The following is a 22,353-nucleotide window of genomic DNA, read 5'->3' on the forward strand; positions in this document are numbered from 1 at the left end:
GCAGAATCATGGGAGATGATGACACCATTGGCTATAGGGAACCTTGGGAGAAGGTGACACTATAGTTATGGTAAATCCTGGAAGAGAATGATATCCTAGTTATGGTGGATCCTGGGAGATGAATACACCATAGGTCAAAGGGAATCCTGGGAAATGATGTCATCATCAGGCATGGTTAACACTGGACCCCAGGTGCAACTTACCACCAGGAGTGGTGGAAGTCTTGTGGTGCTGATGATGTCATCAGCTAGATAAATAGCAGGCATACTCCCACCTCTCCCCACCCCCCAACAGGAGGCCAGGACTTTGTTTACAGAGGTGGTGATGTCTGTAGTTACGGCAGAGAGAAGTAGCGCCACCTGTGAGTCCCAGGACTCCAGGAGCCTGGTGGGCCAGAGTGGCCTCCGTGGGAGCAGAAGCCAGTCTGGGAGTGCTATCCTCCAGGAGTCACACAGGACCCGTGGCCCAACCACCCTTTAGGTGAGGTTCTGGTGGAAATCCCGCAGGGCATGTCTCTAGGGTCAGGGGAAGGAGTGACCAAGCCAAGTCATGGTGGGACAAGGCAGAAACTCTGGTGATACCATTACAAGTAATGGCCTTCCAGAGCAGGCAGTGTCTCTGGTGATGACATCACAGCAGTGGGGCAGAGCCTCAGCTGGGGCAGGGCCACTGCCAACAATCCACAGATGGACTGTCATCTGTGGCAGAGACCTCTCCGCCGGGGCAGCCTCCCCAGTGAGGACACCCCTAGATGACACCTCAGGACAGGGCACTTTCTCTGGTGACCCCCCTCAGGATAGTCATGGACTCTGAGTGTGCCCTGCCGTTCCGGGACTTGGCAGCAGCAGTGGAGGTGTCTCATGGCGTATGTAATCTCGGAGCAGGCAGAGTCTGGTTGTGACATTGCAGAAGGGGCCTCGTCTTGGAGATGTCCCCAGAGTGGGCTGCCATCTCTGCTGATGACATCACGGAAAAGGCACAGTCCCTCTGACGACATCATAGGGCAAGGCACCTTCTCTGGCGATGGCATCACAGGAAGGAAGCAGAGTCCCTGTGATGATGTCGTAGAAAGGAGGCCTTATGTCTAGTGAGGACACAGCTGGTGAGGCTCTTTCCCCTGTGATGTGTCCCAGGAAGATGGCTTTGTCTGTAGTGGTGACAAAGGCATCTTCTTTGGAAGAAAATATTTTCCTGGTGATGATGATGTCAAAAGAGGCCTTTTGGTGCCAGAGATGACATCATAAGGATGAGATTTATCTATGCAGTGACATCATAGGAAGGACTCTGTCTCTAGGGATGACGTCATAGGACAAGGCATTGTTCCTCTTATGACATCACAGGAGGGAAGTCTTTGTGATGACACCATGGAGCATAGATGCCTCTAGTGATGACCTTAAGGGTGGGCCTTTTCCTCTGTGATGACCTCATGGGAAGGAGGTTTTGTCCCTGTGGTGAACAAAGACATTTTCGCTAGTGATGACCTCACATACAGGCCTCTTCCTCTGTGATGACGTCATGGGAAGGAGGTCCTGCCTCAAACTGTGACATAGGAGGAGGGGTCTCATCTGCCGTGACATCGCAGAAGGAAGCTTTGTGTCAGGTGATGATTTCATCCAAAACAGTGTCCTTGGAGGCAGCCCTCCCGGCCACCGCAGATCTGGTCCCAGGCCCCTGGCGTGTGTTGGGGGATGCAGGCCGGGATGGGGGCCCCAGGCTGCAGCCCCCAAGCCCCTGGCCCGACCTCAGACAGTCAGACAGTCACCTCATTCTTGCTGGCAGTGCGGAGGTGTTGGGGCAGGTGATGGCCGGGGATGAACTGCAGCTGCTCCAGCGTGCCCTGGCGCTGGAAGGGCGGCCTGCGAGACAGCGTGCCCCCACCTCCGCCGGTGTCTGACATCCAGGCGGGCTGCGGCGAGCCGTGCAGGCCGTGGTGGTGGTGGTGCGCATGCAGGCCGGGCGGCGGGGGCAGCCCGTGCAGCGGTGTAGGGGGCCCCCCGGGCCCCAGCAGCAGGTTGGAGTGGGAGGCGGCCAGGCTGGCGCGGGCGGCGGGCTCGGGGGGCAGCACGGGGCTGCGGGGGGGTGACAGCAAGTGCTCGCGGCTCTGGCGCAGGGCCTCGGGGGACGACAGGAGCAGGTGCTCCTGTGACACGAGGCGCGCGCGTGGCAGTGTGAACTCATAGCGTGCCCGGCCCCCGTCGCCCAGCAGGTGCTCCTGGGACATGACGCGCCGTGGGTTGGGCGCGGGCGCCAGGCCCAGCTCCTCGGGGCCACCCCAGCCTTCCATGCGATAGCCGCCCCCTGTGCCAGGTCGCCGCAGCGCATGCAGGGGCAGCGTCCCGCGGGGCATCTCTGCCAGGTGCCGGCGCTTCAGGTAGGCCTCGTCCAGATCCTTCTCGGCTGGGGGAGAAGGGAAGAAACCACAGAGGTGGGTCCTCAGCCAGCCCAGAACGTGCTCCCTTCTCTAGGGCACCCCCCACCCCAGGAAGACCCCAGACATTACCTGGAACTTCCTGGTCATTAGCCTGGGCAGGGGCACAATTTTAACCAGTCAGAACAGTCAAGCTAGCAGAATGCAGATTCCCAGGCCCAGCTTGCAATGCTGCGATCGTAGATGAGGGGGGACCTTTTTTTTTTTAATTGCCTGGGAACATCCCTTCTTTTGGGAGTAGAACCCAACTCTTGCTTTTGAGGAACCACTTTCCCTTCCCTTTCATCCTGTAGCACGTATTTTTCAAACTTGGAGATTCGACCCATTCATGGGTTGAAAAGTCAATTTTGTGGGTAGGGACCAGCATTTGGCAAAATGAAATAGAATAGAAAATTATCAGAAAGTGTCCCATAATAAGAGAATAAGGGTGAATACCATTCACAAAATTTTTATTTCAGTTGTGTGTGTTATTGATATATTAACGGATAAAGTGACATGATATCTGGGATTTGTTTTGAAATAATCCACCAAAAGATGGGGTGGAGGGAGGAGAGATTAACAAAATGTTGTCCATTGTTAAAGCTGGGTGAAAGGAACATGGGGCTCATTTTACAATTCCTCTACTCTCGAGTGTGTTTGAAAATGTCCATAATAACAAGTTTCAAAACTTTACTGTAATTTAGAAATGTGCCAGTGTATGTGGGTCTCATGGGACACAATATAAAAATCCTTTCTTACTGTGGATCTCCGTTTAAAATGTTTGAAGGCTACTCCACTACCAGGGATCGGCCACTGACCCAGAAGTGTCCAATCAGAGTCACAGTGATTGGTTTTGGGACAAGCATGTGACCCTTTTTGGCCAGTGGGATCCAGGCTTGGGAATTTTGCTGGAATCATTGGGAGGGACTCTTCTGGTAGAAGTGCCCTGAAAATTCTCAGGACAGTCTTTGCCATCACAAGGGGAGATTCTATCTGAAAATGAAGCCAGCCCACTGTTCAGCAGAGCTGAGAGATGTAGAATCCTGGAGACAGCTTTTGAGCACCTGGGTTCAGCCACACCTGAAGCTTGTGGCACATAGACTTTCTGTTATCAAGCCAGCATAGTCACCTTTTTTTTTTTTAAGTTGTATTTCTGTTCATTGCAAATACAAGTCCTGATGAATGCAACAGATCTTGGGGAGAGGACCATGGGTTTGCATTTTCAAAAAGCACCCCAAGTAATTGTGATACAAAATTACCTCAGGTAATTCTGGAACAAACTTGGAGAAAAATCTAAGGCGGGAGCGGGGTATCTAAAGCTTTAGAAGGCGATCGGGTCACTGTCCATTGTCCTGAACCCAGGCCCTGACCCCGCCCCATCGCCCAGGTAGCTCCCCTTCCCGGGACTCACCCAGCCTCTTGAGGGAGGAGTAGCGGTTGAGTTCAGATTTCACAGCGGCCTCGTAGGACGGGGGCAGATGCGAGAGGTTGTGGAAGGACCGAGAGCAGGACAGCGTGGAGTAGTGCAAGGAGGGGCTGGGCGGCGGAATGGCCCGCCAGTCTGGGGCAGAGTGGCATGGCTGGGGTCAGTCCAGGCCCTCCTCCCTCAGACCCAGCAGTTCTGGCCCCCAGCCCCCTTAGAGCATTAGAAATCTGGAATCCCAGCCCCTCAGAGCTGCAGCAGTCCAAGCTCCCTGTGCTCACTCCCCCCAACCCTCAGGTGCTCTTTGCTGGGGAAGGAGGAGGAGGAGGGGCAACTGGCATTTTCTCAGCACTCCTTGTGTGCCCCGCCCCAGGCTAGAAGGGACGCACTCCATGCAGCTTCCCGCAGACCACTTCTGGCATAGAAATGAGGAAACTGAGCCTCACTGGGTTACCTGGCTGGACTGTGCGGACAGGCTCCCAGGGTCTCACACCTGCCCTATGCTGGGCACCTGGCTCCGGCTCAATACAAGGGTGGGAAGGGAAGGAGCCCTGCCCTCCCCGCAGCCCCGCCCTGGTCCATACCCAGAGTGGCAGCGTGGTGTTTGGGGCTGTTGACGTTGAGGTGCAGGTAGTTGTGGTGCAGATTATCTGTGGGGACCAAGAGGGGAGGTGGCATCACTGCCATTGCCTGCTCCCAGCTGGCACCGCTGTCCTGGTCTTGTGGAAGGATCCCCACCCATGTCCACTTGGTCCCCAGCTCTGGTCCCTCCTGCTTACTGAATCTTTGCCCTGACTTGCTTCTCCCTCCTGGATCATCAAACCAGCCTTCTGGCGAAATGGCCAGCCCATCTCCAAGATCAGCCCCACTGCAGTACTTCTGACATGTACACCTGCCCCTGTCCCTCTGCTGCTCGAAACTCTTCCCATGTCTCACCATCACCCATGGGACACAGTCTAAGCTGGGGATGGCATTTGAGGCCTGTGTGACTTGTCCCCAACAGACATCTGCAGCCTCATCTCCCATCCCTCCCCTCAAGCCATACTTCTCTCTGATGCCCAAATGGTCCAGCTCAGTTCTGCCACAGGGCCTTTGCACATGCTGTCATGCTGTTCTCTCGGCCTTGAATCCCTTCCTCTCCTTCTTTGCCTGAAGACCTCCTACTCACCCCTCAAGATCCAGGTCAAATGTTTCTTCCTTATCACTACTATTCAAACCCATCTCCTCCCCTCCGTTCCTGATCCCAGATCAAGCCTTGTCCTTTACTGCCTGGATCATCATGCAAGCCTCCTCTGGAGCCTTCTTCCTCTCATCGATCTTCCTTCATATGGGTTCCAGAGACATAGTTCTTCCACCCACTTCTGACTTTGCTTCTCCCTTGCTCTAAACTCCTCCATGGCTCCCCATTGCCCTCAGGACAAAGGCAGAGCCACTCAGCTCAGCCTGGTACTCAAGGCCCTTCCTGAGGTATCTGCCCACCCTCTCCTCAGCCTCAGCTCTGGCCACCTCACAAGCTGTGCTCCAGCCACTCAGAGATCCTCCTGCCCAAGAAACTCCCCTCACCCTCCTGGCCACTGCTCAAACATCATGTTCTGAGGGAACTCCTCCCCCTCACACCAAATGAGACCCTTTTCAAACCTCTTCCAGCTACCTGGACTTCTCCACTGATGCACTCATCATAAACTATAAGAATAACAATAATATGAAATGAGTACTGTTACGATTCTCATTTCATGGATGAGGAAACTGAGGCCCAGAGGAGCGAAGTCACTTGCCGTAGGTCACAGTGGTAGAGCCAGGATTTGAATCCAGGCGTCTGGCTCCCAACAAATTCTAATTCAGTTACCAAGTGAGTCCTTGTGTGTCACTGGCTGTTGGGTGGTCTGACATGAGTTTCTCAAGTGCAGGGGTTGAGAATGTCTAAATCTAAATCATCCATCGTAGCACCCAGGGTTCCCACCCAGGGTGCCCACAGGAGGTCAGGGAGGAGGTCTGGCTCACTGCAAAGTCCAGTGCATTGCCCAAAACAGGTGTCGGCCATAACGGTTCAGGGAAGGCAGAGACAGCAGGCTGTGGCTAGGGGCAGGGCCTGGGCAATGGGAGATGGAGCCATCCGTGGAGGGCGGAGCTACAGGGATGAGGGGTGGGGGCAGATGCAGAGGCAGCAGAGGCGGCAGCCGAAGCCCCACTTCTCACTCACCGAGATTGCTGGGCTTCACGGTGTTGTAGAGGTTCTTGGGCGTCCTCGGGGGCATGCTGTCGGGACCCCCGACCCCCGGGGTTAGGGAGCTGCTTCGTGCCCGGTCCGGGCGGGTCCCAGGCCCCGCCTGATGCCTCAGAATGTCCACCAGAGCCCTAGAAGTGGCAGAGGGATGGTCAGTGGCCTGGGGACTGGGGCTGGGGGTGGGGAGAGGGAGGGCGCAGGCCTCTTTCCCCTCTCCGTTCTCACCTTTGGGTGTATCCATTAGCTCAGCTCGGCTTCTAGCCTTTGGCCACGCCCCTTGCTAATATCAATCTGAGCACCGCCTGCCCCAAGGTCCCTCGGACCACACTTCCTGCTTGAAGCGCCCCTTCCCCTATGTATTTGGACCCTACCCCTTCTGCGGTCCCTCCCACATCGTCCTCTCTGTGGCCCTGCCCCACCCTGAACCTGGGACCTCACTCTGTTCCTTTTGCTGCCTTCCCCATGGCAATAAAGGGTGCTATGTGGACCCCAAACCCTAGAATCACCCTTGACTCTTCTTTTTCTTTCCTGCACGGCCCTTAGCAATCCTGTGGATTCACCCTCCAAAATGTATCCCAACTCGGAGCACTTGTCACCACCTCTGCTTCTACCAGCCCCATCTCTCACCATTATTGCCACAGTCTCCAATTGGTCTCCCCATTTCTGCCCTTATCCCTTGCAGTTTCACACGCACAGCCCAGGGATCAGATGGTGACACACGGAGCTCAGGGCTCCCCCATCACACTTAGGATAAACCTGGCCTCTGCCTACTTCTGTCCACCTCCTCCTCACCCACTGCACTGCAGCTGCATGGGCCGCTTCGCTGTCCTGCAAACACTCCACCTTAGGGCCATTGCACTTATGGCTTCCTCTCTGCCTGGAATGCCCTTCCCACAGATATCTGCTTGGTTCTCTCTTTTCCTTCAAGTCTCTGCTCAGAGAGGCCTTTCCTGACCACTTCGTGTAAAACAACACTGTCCCTCCCATTCACAACTCGTTATGCTACTTTATTTTCTTCACAGCAGTTATCAGGATCTAAAAGTATATTGCACATGTGTTTCCTTGCTTACTGTCTTAATGATAACGGTAGCCAGCATTTACTGAGGGCTTACCAGGTACCAGGACTCAACATGAATTAACCCAGGTAATCTTCATTACAGTCTGAATAGGTGGGGAACAATTATTAGGCCCATTGTACAGACGAGGAAACTGAGGCATAGAGAGGTTTAAGCAAATTCCCCAGGGTCACACAGCCTGCAGGCAGCTGACCTGGGATTGGAAACCAGGTTTACTCCTCAGTGCAGGGACTTTGTTTTGTTCACTGCTGTGTTCCCAGCTCCTGGCTCACAGAAAGTGCTCAAGAAATATTTGTTGAATGAATGAAGGCCCGAGCCTACCCGGTCACTCCATAGACTGCCACTTAAGTCACATATATTCTCATGTCCCGCCCATCTTTCCAAGGCATTGGCTTCTGAGCTCCTGGTGGCTGCCTCAGGCTCTGGCCATACTCCCTGCACCCTGCCGCCCCCCCCCCCCCACCGGCCCCACTCCCTGATGGCTCCACCTCCCGTGGCCCCGCCCCCGCCCCCGCCCCCAGGTTTCCCACCCTCCGGCCCCAGAGCACACACACCTGGGTACATTGATTTCCCGGTGCGCCCTGGGCGCACGGGACGCCTTGCTGAAGGCCACTTTGGCGCCGACGCCCACGGCCAGGGCGAAGCTGATGACCCCGCACACCACGTAGGCCGTGCTGCCCCCTGGGCCCTCGCCCCCACGCCCCCCGGCGCCACCCGCCCGGCCCCCTTCCATCCACCCGGCCTGGCCGGGCCCGAGTCCCCCGCCCGCACCCCCGGCGCCCCCGGCGCCCCCGGCCAGTGGCGGCGGCGTGGTGGCCCAGCGCGGCGTGTCGTAGTTGGAGCAGGAGGCCTGCGCCAGGCGCATGTGGCGGTGCTCGCAGCAGAAGCGGTAGTGGCAGGTGCCGCAGCAGAAGCGGTAGGAGCCAGTGCTGCAGTTGAAGGTGGCGTCGTACTGGCCCATGACATCGTAGTAGCCGTGGCAGAGCTCGGCAGGAGGGGGCGCCCGTGCCGCCGCGCCGGCCGAACTCGGGGTGCTGGTCCTGGTTCCGTTGGCCCCTGGGCCCGCCGCGCCCCCGCCGCCGGTCAGCGCCCCGGTCAGGCGCCGCAGGTGCGCCAGCAGGGCGGGCAGCGGGCCCGGGGGTTCGGTGCTTGTGGCGTTGGACGGGCGCGCCCCAGCCTGGCCGGTAGTCGAGGCCAGGAGCAGGAGGGTCCCGAGGAGCAGGAGGGCCGGCATGGGGCAGCCAGGCTGGGGGGAGAACCGAGGCTGGAACGGCGGGCGGGAGAAAGGTGGCCAGAGGTGGAGAAATGTGGAGATGGGGGCCGGAGATGATGAGGAAGGCAGGGCCAAGGGAAGGTAGAAGGACGGAGAGGCACAAACCAAGAAACAGAAAAGATGGAGGGGACATGTATGGACCCAAAGTTGGCAGTCCCACGGGACAGTGCACGGTGATGGGGGAGCAACAGGAGGATGTCCAGACACCGCGGAAGGAGAACGGAAATGATAATGGCAGAGAAAGATCAGAGCGAGTGATGAGTGGTGGAGGAAAGAATGGGAAAGTCGACAGTGGCATCGGGGGTGCGAAGAAATAAGAGAGGTGGACAGAAACAACCAGAGGAAAGATGTGATGGAGGGAGAAGAAACCATGGAGGCAGGTGAGGGAGAGAGGGCAGAGGGGAAAGCCAGAGGTGAGATGCAGGTGAGGGAGGGCAGAGGTGGGCAGAGTGAGAGGTGGGCAGAGTGGGGAGGAGGTTGGGATGGGTCAGTGGGGGACCAAGGGAGGCAATGAAGGGAGACACATGGTGGGGTGGGCGAGATGGGAGGAGTCGGGGAGATGGGGAAGGAGAGAGAAAGAAGAGCAGATGGGGAGGAGAGAAGGAGAGAGAGAGATTGGAGTTGAGAACCTGAGTTTATAGACCAGGAGGTGGAAAGAGGGAGTGCAGGGTTTCTCACCCTGGGCGCTACTGTCATCTGGGCACAGAATGTACTTGCTTGTGGGGGCCCATCCTGTGCATTGTAGGGTGTTCAGCAGTATCTGCTGGATGCCAGGAGCATTCACATTCCCCCACATCGTGTTAACATAAGATGCCTCCAGGCATTGCCAAATATCCCCCCGGGGGGCACGTTTGCCCCCAGTTAGAACTGCTGCCTTAGACCCACGTGGCCCGCAGTTTCCCCAGTGCTTATTTCTCTCTTGTATTTACGTCTGATAATCAAGGGATCTTGAGCCTCTGTCTCTCTCTCTGTCTCTGTCTCTCTCTGTGGTCTGTCTCTCTCTCACGCACACACACACACCCATGCTCACGGTTTCAGGTCTGACGTGTCTCCTTGCACAGCTAGAGAGTCAGGGCAGTAGTGGTTCATCCCCCAACTCCACCATGTGCCAGGTGCCTGATACTGGATACACCTAAGTCCCCATGTGCCTCAGTTTCCCCATCTGTAAACCAGGGGTAAGGATGGCTATCACTGGGTGGTTGGAAAAACGAACCGATTTCATATGTGTAGAGAGTTTAGGGCAGTGCCTGGCCTAGCGCAGGTGCTATACTTATAGGAGGGTGAACAGGATGGGAGGGGCCAGATGGGACAGGTGCGCCCAGCTGTTTTGTATGGCAACAGGCTGGCAGGAGGGGTTCCTTCAGCAGTGTTTACTGAGGCTGGGGATGCAGCAGTAGATGAACCGCAGGGTTCCTCCTCTGTCTTTATGGGGTTTGCCTTCTGGTGAGGGGAAAAAGCCAGTATGCAGACACAAATTAATGGGATGCACGTTGAAAACTGTTATGAAGAAACACTAAGAAATTATGGAGGCCATGAAGAAATAAAAGCAGTGCAAGGAAGTGGGAGAGAGGGTGGGTGGGTGGGACTAGTTTAATAAATGTCGTTTGGTATTATTTTTATCCTTTATTCCTTCCCATTGAGTGAACATGTATCTAGGGACCACACCATTATGAAAAACTGCTGGGGCCTGGGATGGGGAGAGGGCTATGGGAGGCTGCACCTGGGGCCTCAACGTTCCCTTTTAGCTCTGCTCCGGCCCCTCCCCTGAGCTCGCCTCCAGACTGCCTGCTGGATGCCTCCACTTGGTGTTTAACGGGCATCTTAGAAGTGCCTTGGCCCACACTCTGGAAAGCAGATTGGCAGTTCCTTAAAAGTTAAACATAGGGTTACCACATGACCCAGCAGTTCCACTCCTAGGCATATGCCCCAAAGAATTGAAAAACATGTTAACACAAAAACACAAATGTCCTTAGCAGCATGATTTACAGCAGCCCCAGACTGGAGACCACCCAAATGTCCATCGGTTGATGAATGGGTAAACAAAATGTGGTCTATCCATTCAATGGAATACTATTCAGCCATAAAAAGGGATGAAGCACCAATACATTCTACATCATGAAGAACCTCAAAAACATTAAGAGAGAAAAGCCAGACACAAAAAGTCACATATTGTATGATTCCATTTATATGAAATGTCTGCAATAGTCAAATCCATGTAGACAAAAGCCGATGAGTGGTCGCCTGGAGCTGGGGGCAGGAGGGAATGGGGAGTGACTGCTTAATGGGGGCAGGGCTTCCTTTCAGGGTGAAGAAAATATTCTGGAACTAAATAGTGGTGGTAGTCGCACAACACTGTGAATATATTAAATGCCATTGAGCTGTACACTTAAAATGCTTAAAATGCTAAATTTTATGTTATGTGTATTTTACCACAGTTAAGAAACAAAAACCAACCAACAAAGGTCAGGTGATGTCGCAGTGCCCAAGCAATGGTGCTAGGCTTTGAACTCAGGGCACCACCACCCACAGAACATGGATGCATTATCCCACACAGAGAAACATAGGTTGTCATGCACACAGACACACCACTTCTGAGAGTGACACGTGTGTGGCGATGTGGATTCCTTCATTCATACGAGGGCTGCCACATATGGTTGGGCAGGTTGTGTACTGCACAAGAGGGTCTGGCTGAGAGGCTGGAATCCAGCCGCGCTCTCCTTCCTAAGAATGCAGCTGGTGGGGCTGCATCCATCTGTGGGAAGGGGTACCTTTTCAAACACATGCAAGGGTACCATCTGTCTGCTAAATCATAGATGCTAGGGAGCTGCATTGGGCTGGGGGAACCTTTGTCTCATCTGCCCCGCAGGGGTAGCAGTTTGCCCTCTCAGTCCCTGTGCTGTGCCAAGCCTCTGGCTGGGCTCCATGGACAGAATTTCTCCCTCTGCTAACAGAGTCCCATTGTCCCTTCCAACTTCGCACACATGCACAGAGCCAGGGAAACGAAACTCTTGGCCATTGACAACTCTGGGGAGTGAGGCAGGAGGAGCAGAAGCCTACATCCCCTCCAACCCAGCAACACACACACACACACACACACACACACACACGCACAGCCCCTCGACCAGTGGGCGTCCTGTAGCCTCCTGTCCCTGCCTCACACCTCCTGATGCAGGGCAGCACCTCCAGGTGGGGAGGAGACACACTGCAGACACAGCAGCTGGTCCACACACAAGGATACAGAGGACCAGTTCTTCCTCTTCCTCACACAAAACTATACACAGACACACAACAGAGCTTATATACACACAGTGACACAGAGCACAGGACACCCAGTGTCCCAGACACAACACGCAAGGACACCCAATGTCATCCTGGCGGCACACCTGAGCCTCTCTCCTCCCCAAACACACAATACAGCTCCATGTGGACACACAATCATGCATTTCTGGGCATTCCCACCCACAGCACACAAGAGTCAGACACAATCTCAGACACCTTGACACACTGGGACCACACACAGCTCCAGAACATGGCCAGGGACCTGCCCCGGCCAGCTGCACGTGGGCACGCAGTGGCACACATCACAGCCCACAGTCACGCAACCTCATAGGCACACACACCAGTGAGAACCCAGTGGTGGAGAGTCTGGAAGCAGGCATGTGGCCCTCCACCAGACACACCCAGACAGCCCCCCAGCACACACCGGAAGGCACACTCCTCCTTCACAGCTGGAGAGGAATGCCCCCCAAACCCCGATCTCCCTCCCCGCACCACACACACCTAGCAGCTCAGGGCCAGAACCCAGCACCCCAGCCCAGGACCTGAGAGACAGAGATGTGAGGACAGAGATCAGGGGAGCCAGTGTGAGGAGGGGTCCCAGAGCAGGCCCCACTCGGTCCTGGGCTCCCAGAGAAGCCCCTCCCCCACCCGCTCCCCTGCAAGCGCTGTGCCTCACAGCCCCCCCACCCCCCCTCTCCTGACCCTGCCAGCTGGGCTCTGGGGGCAAGGACTGCCTTCTGAGATGCCTGGCAGCAGAGAATGAGAGCTAGAACAGGGCGCGGGGGGCAGGGGGAGAGAGCCCTCGGGGTGGGGGTAGAGGCCCAGAGAGAAGAACAGAGACCCAGGGAGAGGGGAACAGAGACTCAGGGAGAGGGAGACAGAGACCCAGAGAGAGAGGAACAGAGACCCGGCGAAAAAGGGGGACAGAGGCCCAGAGAGAGAGGAACAGAGATGACGAGAAGGGAGTACAGATAGCCAAAGAAAAGAGGACAGAGCCCTGGGAGGGCAGAGACCCATAGGTCGAGCAGTGACGGGGTGGGGGTGGGGCAAAGACCCAGAGGACTGGGGATCAGAGATTGAAGGACAGAGAGAGAGAGAGAGAGAGAGCTCGAAAGAGAGAACCAGAGGAGGATAGAGACCCGCAGAGGGGAGGAGACCCAGAAAAAGCCGGAAGCCCTGACCTCAAGCAACTGGGTGCTGGAGAGGGGTCCGCAGGTGGCAGCGGGGTGGGGGCTGAGGGTGGGCGGTGTCCGAGTGCAAAGGGACGGCCTCCTAGGAATATCTGGGGTTGAGGGTGGGTTTGAGTTAGGCATGTGGAAGAAGGCGGCATCTGGGTTCCGGAGGAGGCGGACCCGGCTGGAGGGGAAAAGCGGAGGGAGAAGGGGAGGGGTCTGGATGCGGGGGCGGGGATCCCAGTTCCGGGCGGGGGAGGCAGGGTGGAGGGATCCAGCGCCGCCTCCGGCTCGCCACCTGGGAGGTGGGAGGTGGGATGGAGGGAGAGATGCGGACCCTCCCCACGCCCTCCCAGCGGCCCGCCCAGGTCCCTAGGCCTTCCTGTCTCTTATGTCTCTGTCTCTGGGAGTCTCTGCGTCTCCGTGTCCTTACCTCCTCCCGGGACGTCGCCTCCCACCGCCTCTCCCTCAGCCTGCCGGCGGATCTCTCATCTCTATCGGGAGGTGCCCTGGGTCGCGCGGCCTCTCTGAGCCTGTCTCTCTCTACGTGTCTCATCGCATCTCTGCATCTTTCAGTCTCTGTCCCAAGTCTCCTCTGTGTGCCAACATTTTCTCCTTCCCTCTGCCCAGTCTCTGTCTCTATACATCCTGTGTCTTCCCCGTTTCCACATCCCCATCTCTCGCTACCTCTTTGACTCCGTGTCTCTGTCTCTTTCCTAGGTTTGCTGTCTACAAATCTCTGTCCCTCTGAGTGTCTCTGTGTCTCCCCCCGACCCCGGACCACCAGTCTCCCTCCCCGGGCCCCCCACTCTCGCTCAGGCTCAGGTTGGAGGGGCGGGGTGGGGGGGCGCTGCGGCGGGAGCTGTGTGTTCCCAGCGCAAAATAGACTCCTGTTGCCATGGCGACGCGAGCGCGGCCTCCGAGACGCGAAGCTTCAGGCTGGGGGGTGAGGAGGGGGGGACACCTGGATCCGAAAGGCGGGGGCCGGGGGCGCCGGCGCCCGGTCCCAGGGGCTCCTGGAGGAGGGGGGAGGCAAGGACTCCTAGATCCCTGCGGAGAGAGGGGGTGCTGGGCGCTCTGACCGCGGGGTCCGGTGACCGGGACTTCTGGGAGGGGTCTGGGATCCAGGGGCGGGGGGGGCTCTGTTTCCCCAATTGGGGGCGGTCTGGCTGAGAGCTCTGATGCCTGGGTCCCTGGGGGACTCAGATTGCCTTCTTGGGCACCCAAGGATGTGGTGGGGGCGGGGGGAGGACTAAGACTCTGAAGGGGCTGAGGGGCCCTGACTGGGGGGTCCGTAGAGTCCCAACTCCCAGATTTCCAAGGGGGCTGCAGAATTCTGGGAGCCCCTATGTGGATCCCCGGGCTCCTGCGTCTTAGGGGAGCAGGGACCACTCAGATGAAGCTGTCTGTCCTTCCCATCCATTCATCCATTCATCCGCATGCCTGTCTCTTCCTTCCTCCCCGTCCCCAAGTCCCTCGTGCCTCAGTTTCCCCCTCCGCACCGGGGTGCGGTCACGCTCACCTCACTTTCCGGATGCGGGACCCTGGGGGAGTCGGGGGTGGTGGCGACGTGGGGGGCCGGCCAGGGGAGGCAGAGCCAGCGCGTGTCTGCGAGCCAACCCGGCTGGGCGTGCGCGCGCTGATAGGGGGGGCGACCGGCAGCGAGTTGGGCGACCCCGGGCCGGCAGTTCTTTTCCGTGCAGATGCGCGCCGGCTCCGGTGCAGATGTGACAGTGGCCAGCCCTCGCCTTTGCCTCGCGCCGGCTTGGAGTTGAGAAGAGGCACCTCCCCCTCCCCACCTGCTGGGGACCCCTCTTCCGCCACCGCCCGCAGCCCCCAGTCGCCCCCGGGATACCCCCCAAACCCAAGAATGGTTCAGTCCACAGTCACATCAATGTTTATTCTCTGAGACCGGGTCCCACACAGCCTGTGACACTCCCTCCCCCTCCCCTTGTCACCCCTTGAAGTGGCCCGGGGAGGGGGGGCCGAGCCCCGCCTCCAGCTCGACTCAGCCAACCCCCGCCCAGCTTCCAGGAGTCTCATTTGCATTTCCGGGAGCTGCCGTCCAATGGAAAAGCGGCACCCACATCCCCTGCTGAGGGGGCGGTACCCCCGGTGGACTGCACCACTCTTGGGATCCAAGAATGGGGGGGAAAGCGCTTCCAAGGTCCCAGGGACGAGAAGGTGGTCGGTCTCCCCTCAAGGCAGGGTAGGGAGTTCAGCGGAAGAGGGGGTTCTGGCCATGGAAGAGGCCCAGCAGCCCGCTGTCTGGGGCGGGCTCCTTGATGATCTTCTGGATCTGTAGGGTAGGGGTATGGAGTCAGGAAGCGTCAAGGGTTCTCATCCCCATGACAGATCCAAGGGATACTTCTCCATTTTCATCTCCCTTGCCCCCTTAGTAGCAACTGGCCAAACCCACCATTGCCTCTTCTCAAAACTTTTCTTGGGGCCTCTCTTTCACCATAGCCACCAGGGTTAGCACCTGATCATCTGCCATCTCGGTCCACCTTGCTGACTTGGACCACTAAGGGTGACCGACTCTTTCCTGGGGCTCCTTGTCTACACATGCTTCTTCTTAAGTAATCTCACCTCTCTTATCCCTCAACTCTCAAATCCAGCCCGCGCCTTGCCCCTCAACTCTGGACTCACTTATCCAGCTGCCTCTTAGATGCTGGTGGTCACCTGACCTCTCAACCTCATTGCCGCCACCGCCACCCCCATCAGTAGAGAGCTTGAGCAACTGCGCTCAAGCCAGATCCTCTCTCTGTGCTGCCTTTTCACACCTTGCACCCATCAGCAATCCCTGTCATGCTAACCTGCAGAGATTAAAAAATGGAAATAAGCAAAGCCTGTATCCCCGCCGCTGCCTCCACCCTGGTTTCCCCCCTTCCTACCACATATCCATTAGCCACCTGGCACTACACATAGATCTGACAGTGTCCAGCCCCCCTGTGCAAACCCCCATGGCTGCCCCTCCCAACCCCCACCAAAATCTTTGGGAAGGCTCCGGCTCCTCCCTGCCTCCCCTCCTCCCACACTCAGCCTGCACTCACCGTGCCCCGCTACCGTTCCTTGAATAAGTCACGTTCAGCCCCACGTCCAGGCCTTTGCCCTAGCTGTCCCCTCCGCCAGGACCACTTTCTGGATGACTGGCTGCTCCTGCACTTTCAGGTCTCCACTGTAAGGCCACCCCCCAGGAGGGGCCTCCCAGCTGCCAGCCCCCATCTTATTTCTCACACATTCTACATGTTCCCTCCCCAGCTCCAGGCCACAATGCGAAATTGAATACAGACTGTCTTTTGCTATTGCCCCTGGACCTGCCACAGTGGCTGGCACATAGTAGGTGCTCAATAAATGCTCAACAGAACTAAGAGGAGGGGAAGGGGCAGACCTCAGAGGGCTGGGAATCTCAAGTTCGGGCATGTCTCGTTATCCTAAGGGCCAAGCAGTGGCCCTTAGTGGTGTGAAGCAGTGGGGACTACCTGGTCAGACCTGGGTACTAGGAAGGCCACTCGGGTGGTGGGTGTGGAGGCTGGACCTCAGTGCCATAGACTGGAGGAGAGGGTGGCAGGAAAGGGTCAAGGGGCTCCCATCTACAGGGCCCCTGCTGGACTGTTCTCTCCCATCTGCCTGGCTCCCTCCCATCTCTACCTCACTCTAAAATCACCTTCTTCCGGGAGGCCTCTGGACCACCTTAGGCAACCCCTCCTCTGCACACCTGGCCCCCTCTCCTGCTTTATCTCTCTCTCCAGTCCTCGTGGCCAGACAGCTTCTCCTTTCATTGATTTATGGTGTTGACCCGCAGTTTCCCCCCACTAGAACTTAGCGCCCCTGGAGGCGGCAGCCTTCTGTGTTCCCGGATGTATCCTGTGAATATGTGGTGGGTGCTGAAAAGATATTTCTCGTTTGCACAGGAGATGGGGGAGGTCAGAGTGTGGGGCGTGGGGGTCAGTACCTCCTTGAACCGGGGGTGGGTGGCATCACCCACGAGCTGCAGAATGAGCCCTTCGCTGGTGGAGAGGAAGGCGCCGCTCTGGCGCATCCGGGACAGCGCCACCAGCCGGTCCACCTGGCTGCGGGGGGTGGGTGGGGGGTGCATGTGTGCATGCGGTGTCAGTGCCTTGGTCTGGACACCCAGACACCTGGCAAACTCGGCAGGGATCCCACCCCCTGGTTCTTCCTGGGTGCTCCAAACCCATCCCACATGCACCCCACCCCTGAAGGGACCCTCTCACCTGCGGGAGGTGCAGGCGTCCACCACCACGTGGACCTGCAGCCCTTGGTCCAGGAGGTCCAGGGCTGTGTGCTAGGGGCAGAAAGAGGTAAGGGCTACCCCCAGACAAGAATAGGGATCCTGGGTGAGTGATTGGGGAACCAGGATGGGGATGAGGGAGGCTCAGATCAGGGCAGGAGGTCCCCAGATTACAACGGGATCCTAGGCAGGATGGGAGCCCCAGGTAAAGAGAGGGATCCTTAGTGAAGGTGAAAGTCCCAGGTCAGGAGGAGAGTCATGGGTCAGGAAGGGGAGGATAGAGAGTTCTGGGTCAGGAAAGACACCCTTTTTAAGTTGGGGAGGTCCCAGGTGTGAATGGAGGTCCCCAAGGTTCAGTTGCGGTCTCACCAAGATGCAGGCTTGTGTCTCCAAGCCACAGAGGAGCACAGAGCGCAGCTGGGGCCGCGCATCCAGCTCCTGCTGCACCGCGGGCACCATGCTGAAGCAAGTCTTGGACCATGGCTGCAGACCCTCAGCTCCCAGCTCGGGCACTGTGGGGCCCAGGCCTTGTGGGTACTGCTCAGTCAGCACAACTGGCACATCCAGGAGCTGGGCCACCTGGGTTGGGGTGAGGAGCAAAGGTCTGAGCCCAAGGAAGGGGCCGGAGGCCCAACTCCTAGGTCTGAGGGAGGAGGGGCTGGGGCCCTGGACTGGTGGGTCTGCGGGAGGAGGGGCTGTACCTTGAGCATGCGGGCAGCCACAGAGACGATCTGGGGGAAGAACGAGACATGGCGGAACTTCTCCTGCATGTCGCACAGGAAGAGGATGGATGATCCAGGGATGATGCGTCCCAGGCCGGGCCTCACAGCTGCCATGTCCTGGGGTGGGCAGAGGGGCTGAGGGAGTGGCATCAGGCAGGGAGAGGCTTCTCTGCATGTCCAGGGTCCACATGCTTACACCCCAGGCTCCAACTGTGATCCTCCCCCGACCCCCAGGAGGAAACCGAGGTCTAAGTAGTGAAGTGTCCTGACTGAGGGCCCACTGCCCATAGCAGAGGGAGCAGGACTTGAGCCCCGAGGCAAAAAGAGCTGCATTCTCCCAGCTGCACCACCTCCCTCCTTCATGGCCTGGGGTCCCTCAAGTCTGACTGCCTCCTCTGAAAAGCAGTTTACCCGTGTGGAAAACTCACCAGCTGAACCCCCTTCCAGGTCTTAGAAAGAAAGGCTGGGGTACCTGTGGAGTGGAATATTACCCAGCCATAAAAAGGAATGAAGCAACGACACAGGCCACAGCGCGGAGGCCCCTCACCGCGATGCTCAGTGAGAGAGGCCAGTCACAGAAGGCCACGTGCAGGAGTCTATTTACACGGAATGCCCCAAACCCAAAGCGGCTTCGTCCAGAGACAGGGAGAGGGTTGGTGGTGCTTCCACCTCAGGGCAGCGGGGGTGGGGTGGGGTGCGGGGGTGTGAGGAGTGACTGAAAAGGGGTACAGAGTTTCCGTCTGGGGAGATGGAAGTGTTCTGGAACTAGATAGTAGTGATGGTTGCCCAATATCATGAATATACTAAGTGCCTCTTAATTGTACACTTTGAAATGGTCGAGATGGTAAAGTTTAGGTTATGTGTATTTTACCACAATTTTAAGAAAAAGAAAGAAAGGGACTTCCCTGGCAGTCCAGTGGTTAAGAATCTGTGCTTCCACTGCAGGGGGCATGGGTTCAATCCCTGGTTGGGGAACTAAGATCCCGCATGCTGCGAGGTATGGCCAAAAAAAAAAGAGAGAAATATAAAAATTAAGAGGTGGGGGACTGGTAGAGCCACCTGGCCAGCAGCCCTTTTAAAGGGGAGGACACTGAAGCCCACGGGAGTCCATGAAGGCCAAGGTCCTGTGGGGACTAGAGGGGTGACTGCCCCTCCCTGCCCCCGTCAGAGTGAGCATCTGGGCCCTGGCCACCCCAAGTCTCACATGTCCCAGCCCATGTACCCAGAGGCTTGTGTCCCTGGGTGCCTGAGTTGCTAAACAAATGGGAGTCCTGGCTTTTGTCTGCAGCTCCCTCTCTCTCTGCATGTTACTCACTTATTTGTTGATTTATTTAGGAAACGGAGACCCTGTGGACCCAGCGGACCCAGCGGACCCAGTGGAGGGCAAGCCGGCTGACACTCACTCGGGGGAAGTTTCAGTTGCTGGCTGGTGAGTCCCCACAGGTGTCTATGATTATTCTTTAAACTGAACACATCTACCACTGAAAATGTTTTCTATGTGTGACATATCTAAAGTTTAAAAACTAGTGGATGGCTAAAATGGTGAATTTTATGCTGTGCGAATTTTGTCTCAAAAAACAAATGGAATGGAAACTCCCTCAAAAACAAAACCACACTGAATTAATTAATTGCATAATTACAACTGTGACCAGTGCTAGGATTGCTAGGGAATCTAATCCATCTTGGCAGAGTTCTCTCTGAGGAAGAGAGAGGGAAAGAAAACAACCTTTTTGAAAACACAGAGCTGACCCTATTTCTCAGCTCTCCCCAGGGCCCCATGGCTTCTCTCTGTCCTCAGGACTACGATGTACCCTCCTCCCACAAGGCGCTGGACCCAGACCTTCCAGCCTCGGTGGCCAAGTCCCACTTCAGGGCCTTTGCCCAGGCAGCTCCCTCCACCTGGAGTGCTCTCCTCACTCCCATTCCCGGCTTAGCTCTCCACGGGACAGGAGGGACAGGGTCAGGTGGGGGCGGGGGCGCTGGAATGTCCAGAAGCCTGTGACAGTGACAGGAGTCTAGAGTGAGGCAGAGCTTCCCTGTGGGCTGTAGGAGCGGGGACTGCAAGAACCCCTAGGGAGAACCATGTGCCCACATTTCTCAGAATTACAGATGCACAAACCCTGTGACCCAGAGAACTCACTCCTAACTATCCTAAGTATTTATCCTGCAGACATACCTGTGAAATGACACAAAGTTATTCATTACAGGACAAGGTTATTCATTATGGGCGTCTGCCCAGAGCAAAAGAATAGAAATAAATCCAACATCCACGGTTAGGGTACTGGTTAGATAAGTTATGGTATATCCATACTATGGAATTCTTTGCAGCCAGGAAGAATCACAAGGGAGATCTTTAAGTAACAACGTGGAAAAGTGTCCAAGAGATGTTAACAGTGAAGAAAAAAAAAAAAGCATAATAGTGTGTATAACAATGCTCCCATTTGTGCCAAAACGCAAGAAGAAAAAAAGTGTAGGTACTGTTCCAATCTGTATCTGCTCTCTCTGGAAGGCACATAAGGAACAGGCTCCTTCTGCAGGGACAGGCCTCTGAGGCGCAGAGTGTGAAGGACATTTGATTTTCACTGTGTACTAGTCTGTTCCTTTTGAATTTTGGACAATGTGTAACAGGTTGTCTAGTCAGGAATAAATACAATACAGTAAAAGATTTACATAAGGCAAGAACCCAGCAAAACCAACCTGTAGCATTAAAGTTATGATAACAGTTATCCTTGGGCGGCAGTGTTGAAGGAGGGGGTGCAAGGGGGGTTTCTGGGGTGTGGGGGACGTTCGGCTTCTGGATTTGGATGCTGTTGACACCAGAGCGTTCTCTTTGTGAAGTTATTTGAGCTGTGTATCTGTGATTTCTGTTTTCCTACATATGTGATATACTTCCATAAAAAGTTTTCAAAATATACAATAAAATAGGGAGGCCTCGCTGGCCGCGGTGGGGCTGGACTGGAGGTGGAGGCCAGGGTGAAAGTGGGGACTGCGGTCCAGGTGGCCAAGGGTGAGGCCTGGGCTCCAGTTCAGGCAGCGGGGACAGAGCGGGGAGGGGGCAGCTGGGCCTGGCTGTGGTCGGAGGGGGAAGAAGGAAGATCCTCAGGTTGCCAGTGGTCCGAGGGTGGCAGGTTCCAGGGACTAACTGGGGACCTGGAGAGGGGAACTGATTTGGGGGAGAAGATGAAAATGTGTGTGTGTGTGGGGGGTGAATGTGGGGAGGGGGTCTCGGCTGGAGACAAAGTTGGCGGTACTCTGGGTAAGTGATGAAAATTCAGAACGCAGCTCGGGGTGGAGGGAGCCCGAGGCCGGAGGAGGAGCGGCCCGAGGTGGGCGGCAACCTGAGGAGCGAATGGGGCTGTTCAGATCCCCATGTGGCCTGGGGAACCCGGTTCTGCAGCCGAGACTAGCTGGCGGTGTGACCTTAGGCAAGTTTCAGCTCTGTCTGAGCCTCAGTTTCCTTATTGAGGAAATGGGAGCCAAACCCACCCACCACGCAGGGGTGACGCGGAAACTTGGTAGCGAGGGCGGAAGCGGCCCGTGGAGAATTCGAGCCCCTGGCTAGCCAATTCTGGAGGGCCCAGGCAGGAGCCCTCCCCCGGCTGTCCTCCACCAGCAAGGGGGGGAGGTCTGTCCCCCCGCAGCGCCAGAAGGGCCTCATCAGGAAGGCGCCGGGACGGGGCCCGGCCCGTCCGCCGCAGGTGAGGCCTGTAGTCACTTACCTCCCGCAGCCGGACTTCCGCCGCTCAGGCCCACCCGCGGGGTCGCAGGCCTGGTAGATGTTTCCCAAAGCCCAGACACTTGGCCCGCCCCCGGCTCCGCCCTCGTCCCGCCCACCAGGGCTGAGCCGCCCAATAGGCACTCGTCTAGCTCTGCTCAGCCCCACCCCCCGCTCCCATCCAATCCGCAAGCGCCGCTGCTTCTCCCGGGGGGGGGGGCTGCGTGTGGGCCAACTGTCCTTCCTGAGAGCGTGATTGGCCCGTCAGGGGGCGGGAAAGCAGCCAGTCTGACCAATGGGGAGTCGTGACAGGTGTGAGTGGCGGGCTTAAGGCGGAGTGGCGCGGTGGGTACCGAGAACGCGGACTCCAGCTGGAGAAGTGGGTGAGTCGCCACCTGCCCGGCTGCCCCAGGGTCGAGAGGGAGAGAAGGAGAGAGAGAGGGAGGGGCTGTGCCCAGGGGAAGGCCTGGGGTTCGAACCCTTGCCCTTCTGTTTAGAGACAAACTTAGCAAAGAGACCCAAGCATTTTCCTGGAAAGGGTTAAAGGCGCGAGGAAGCCAAGAAATCCCTCCCTCTCCCCGCACGTTCGTTCTCTGTGCCTCAGTTTCCCCATCTCACAGCACCTGCCTCCTACGGTGGTGTTCGTAATATTTAGACTGTGTTTGGAAATGGGGTTGAAAGAGATGGAGAGTGAACTTGCCATCAGGCTTGGAATAAAATCTAAGCTACCCCCAATTCATGGTGTGCCTTTGTCAGTCTCTCAACCTCACCTCTTACCACTCTCCCTCGTCTCACTTCACTCCAGCCATG

At 56.9% G+C, this 22,353-nt stretch overlaps 2 protein-coding genes across 5 annotated transcripts; both read right to left on the reverse strand.

Annotated features, from left to right (window-relative positions):
• Positions 1–1,750: 1,750 nt before the first annotated feature.
• On the reverse strand, positions 1,751–14,734 carry SHISA7 (shisa family member 7; the record flags this gene model as incomplete). 2 transcript variants are annotated; one of them, XM_082862024.1, is made up of 6 exons in its annotated part: positions 1,751–2,397; positions 3,819–3,968; positions 4,415–4,480; positions 6,031–6,185; positions 7,685–8,394; positions 14,377–14,734. In XM_082862024.1, 5 exons carry the CDS (start codon positions 8,362–8,364, stop codon positions 1,751–1,753), a joined length of 1,698 nt encoding a protein of 565 aa, XP_082718150.1. The 2 variants fall into 2 exon arrangements, with proteins under 2 accessions (XP_082718150.1, XP_082718149.1); XM_082862023.1 differs by lacking the exons at positions 4,415–4,480; positions 14,377–14,734 and having other exon boundaries at positions 7,685–8,364.
• Positions 14,735–14,745: 11 nt separating this feature from the next.
• ISOC2 (isochorismatase domain containing 2) lies at positions 14,746–21,636 on the reverse strand. 3 transcript variants are annotated; one of them, XM_082862026.1, is made up of 7 exons: positions 21,548–21,636; positions 18,257–18,300; positions 17,808–17,963; positions 17,476–17,685; positions 17,090–17,160; positions 16,810–16,927; positions 14,746–15,153 (listed from the first exon to the last, which is right to left on the reverse strand). In XM_082862026.1, exons 3-7 carry the CDS (start codon positions 17,940–17,942, stop codon positions 15,073–15,075), a joined length of 615 nt encoding a protein of 204 aa, XP_082718152.1. In that variant the 5' UTR covers positions 17,943–17,963; positions 18,257–18,300; positions 21,548–21,636; the 3' UTR covers positions 14,746–15,072. The 3 variants fall into 3 exon arrangements, with proteins under 3 accessions (XP_082718152.1, XP_082718153.1, XP_082718151.1); XM_082862027.1 differs by having other exon boundaries at positions 17,090–17,183; positions 21,548–21,621; XM_082862025.1 differs by having other exon boundaries at positions 17,090–17,183; positions 17,808–17,945; positions 21,548–21,583.
• Positions 21,637–22,353: the final 717 nt, after the last annotated feature.

Source organism: Leucopleurus acutus, assembly GCF_964270905.1.
Source record: "Leucopleurus acutus genome assembly, chromosome: 20".
Classification (NCBI taxonomy): domain Eukaryota; kingdom Metazoa; phylum Chordata; class Mammalia; order Artiodactyla; family Delphinidae; genus Leucopleurus; species Leucopleurus acutus.

Bases quoted from the DNA above. Each gene is read 5' to 3' on its own strand.
- ISOC2 (XM_082862027.1), bottom strand. From the start codon at position 17,942: ATGGCAGCTGTGAGGCCCGGCCTGGGACGCATCATCCCTGGATCATCC. The intron at 17,184-17,475 runs GTGAGACCGCAA...GTCTGGGGGTAG, and splicing joins AGACACAAGCCTGCATCTTG to CCCTTACCTCTTTCTGCCCC. The intron at 16,928-17,089 runs GTGAGAGGGTCC...CACCCCCCGCAG, and splicing joins GACGCCTGCACCTCCCGCAG to CCAGGTGGACCGGCTGGTGG.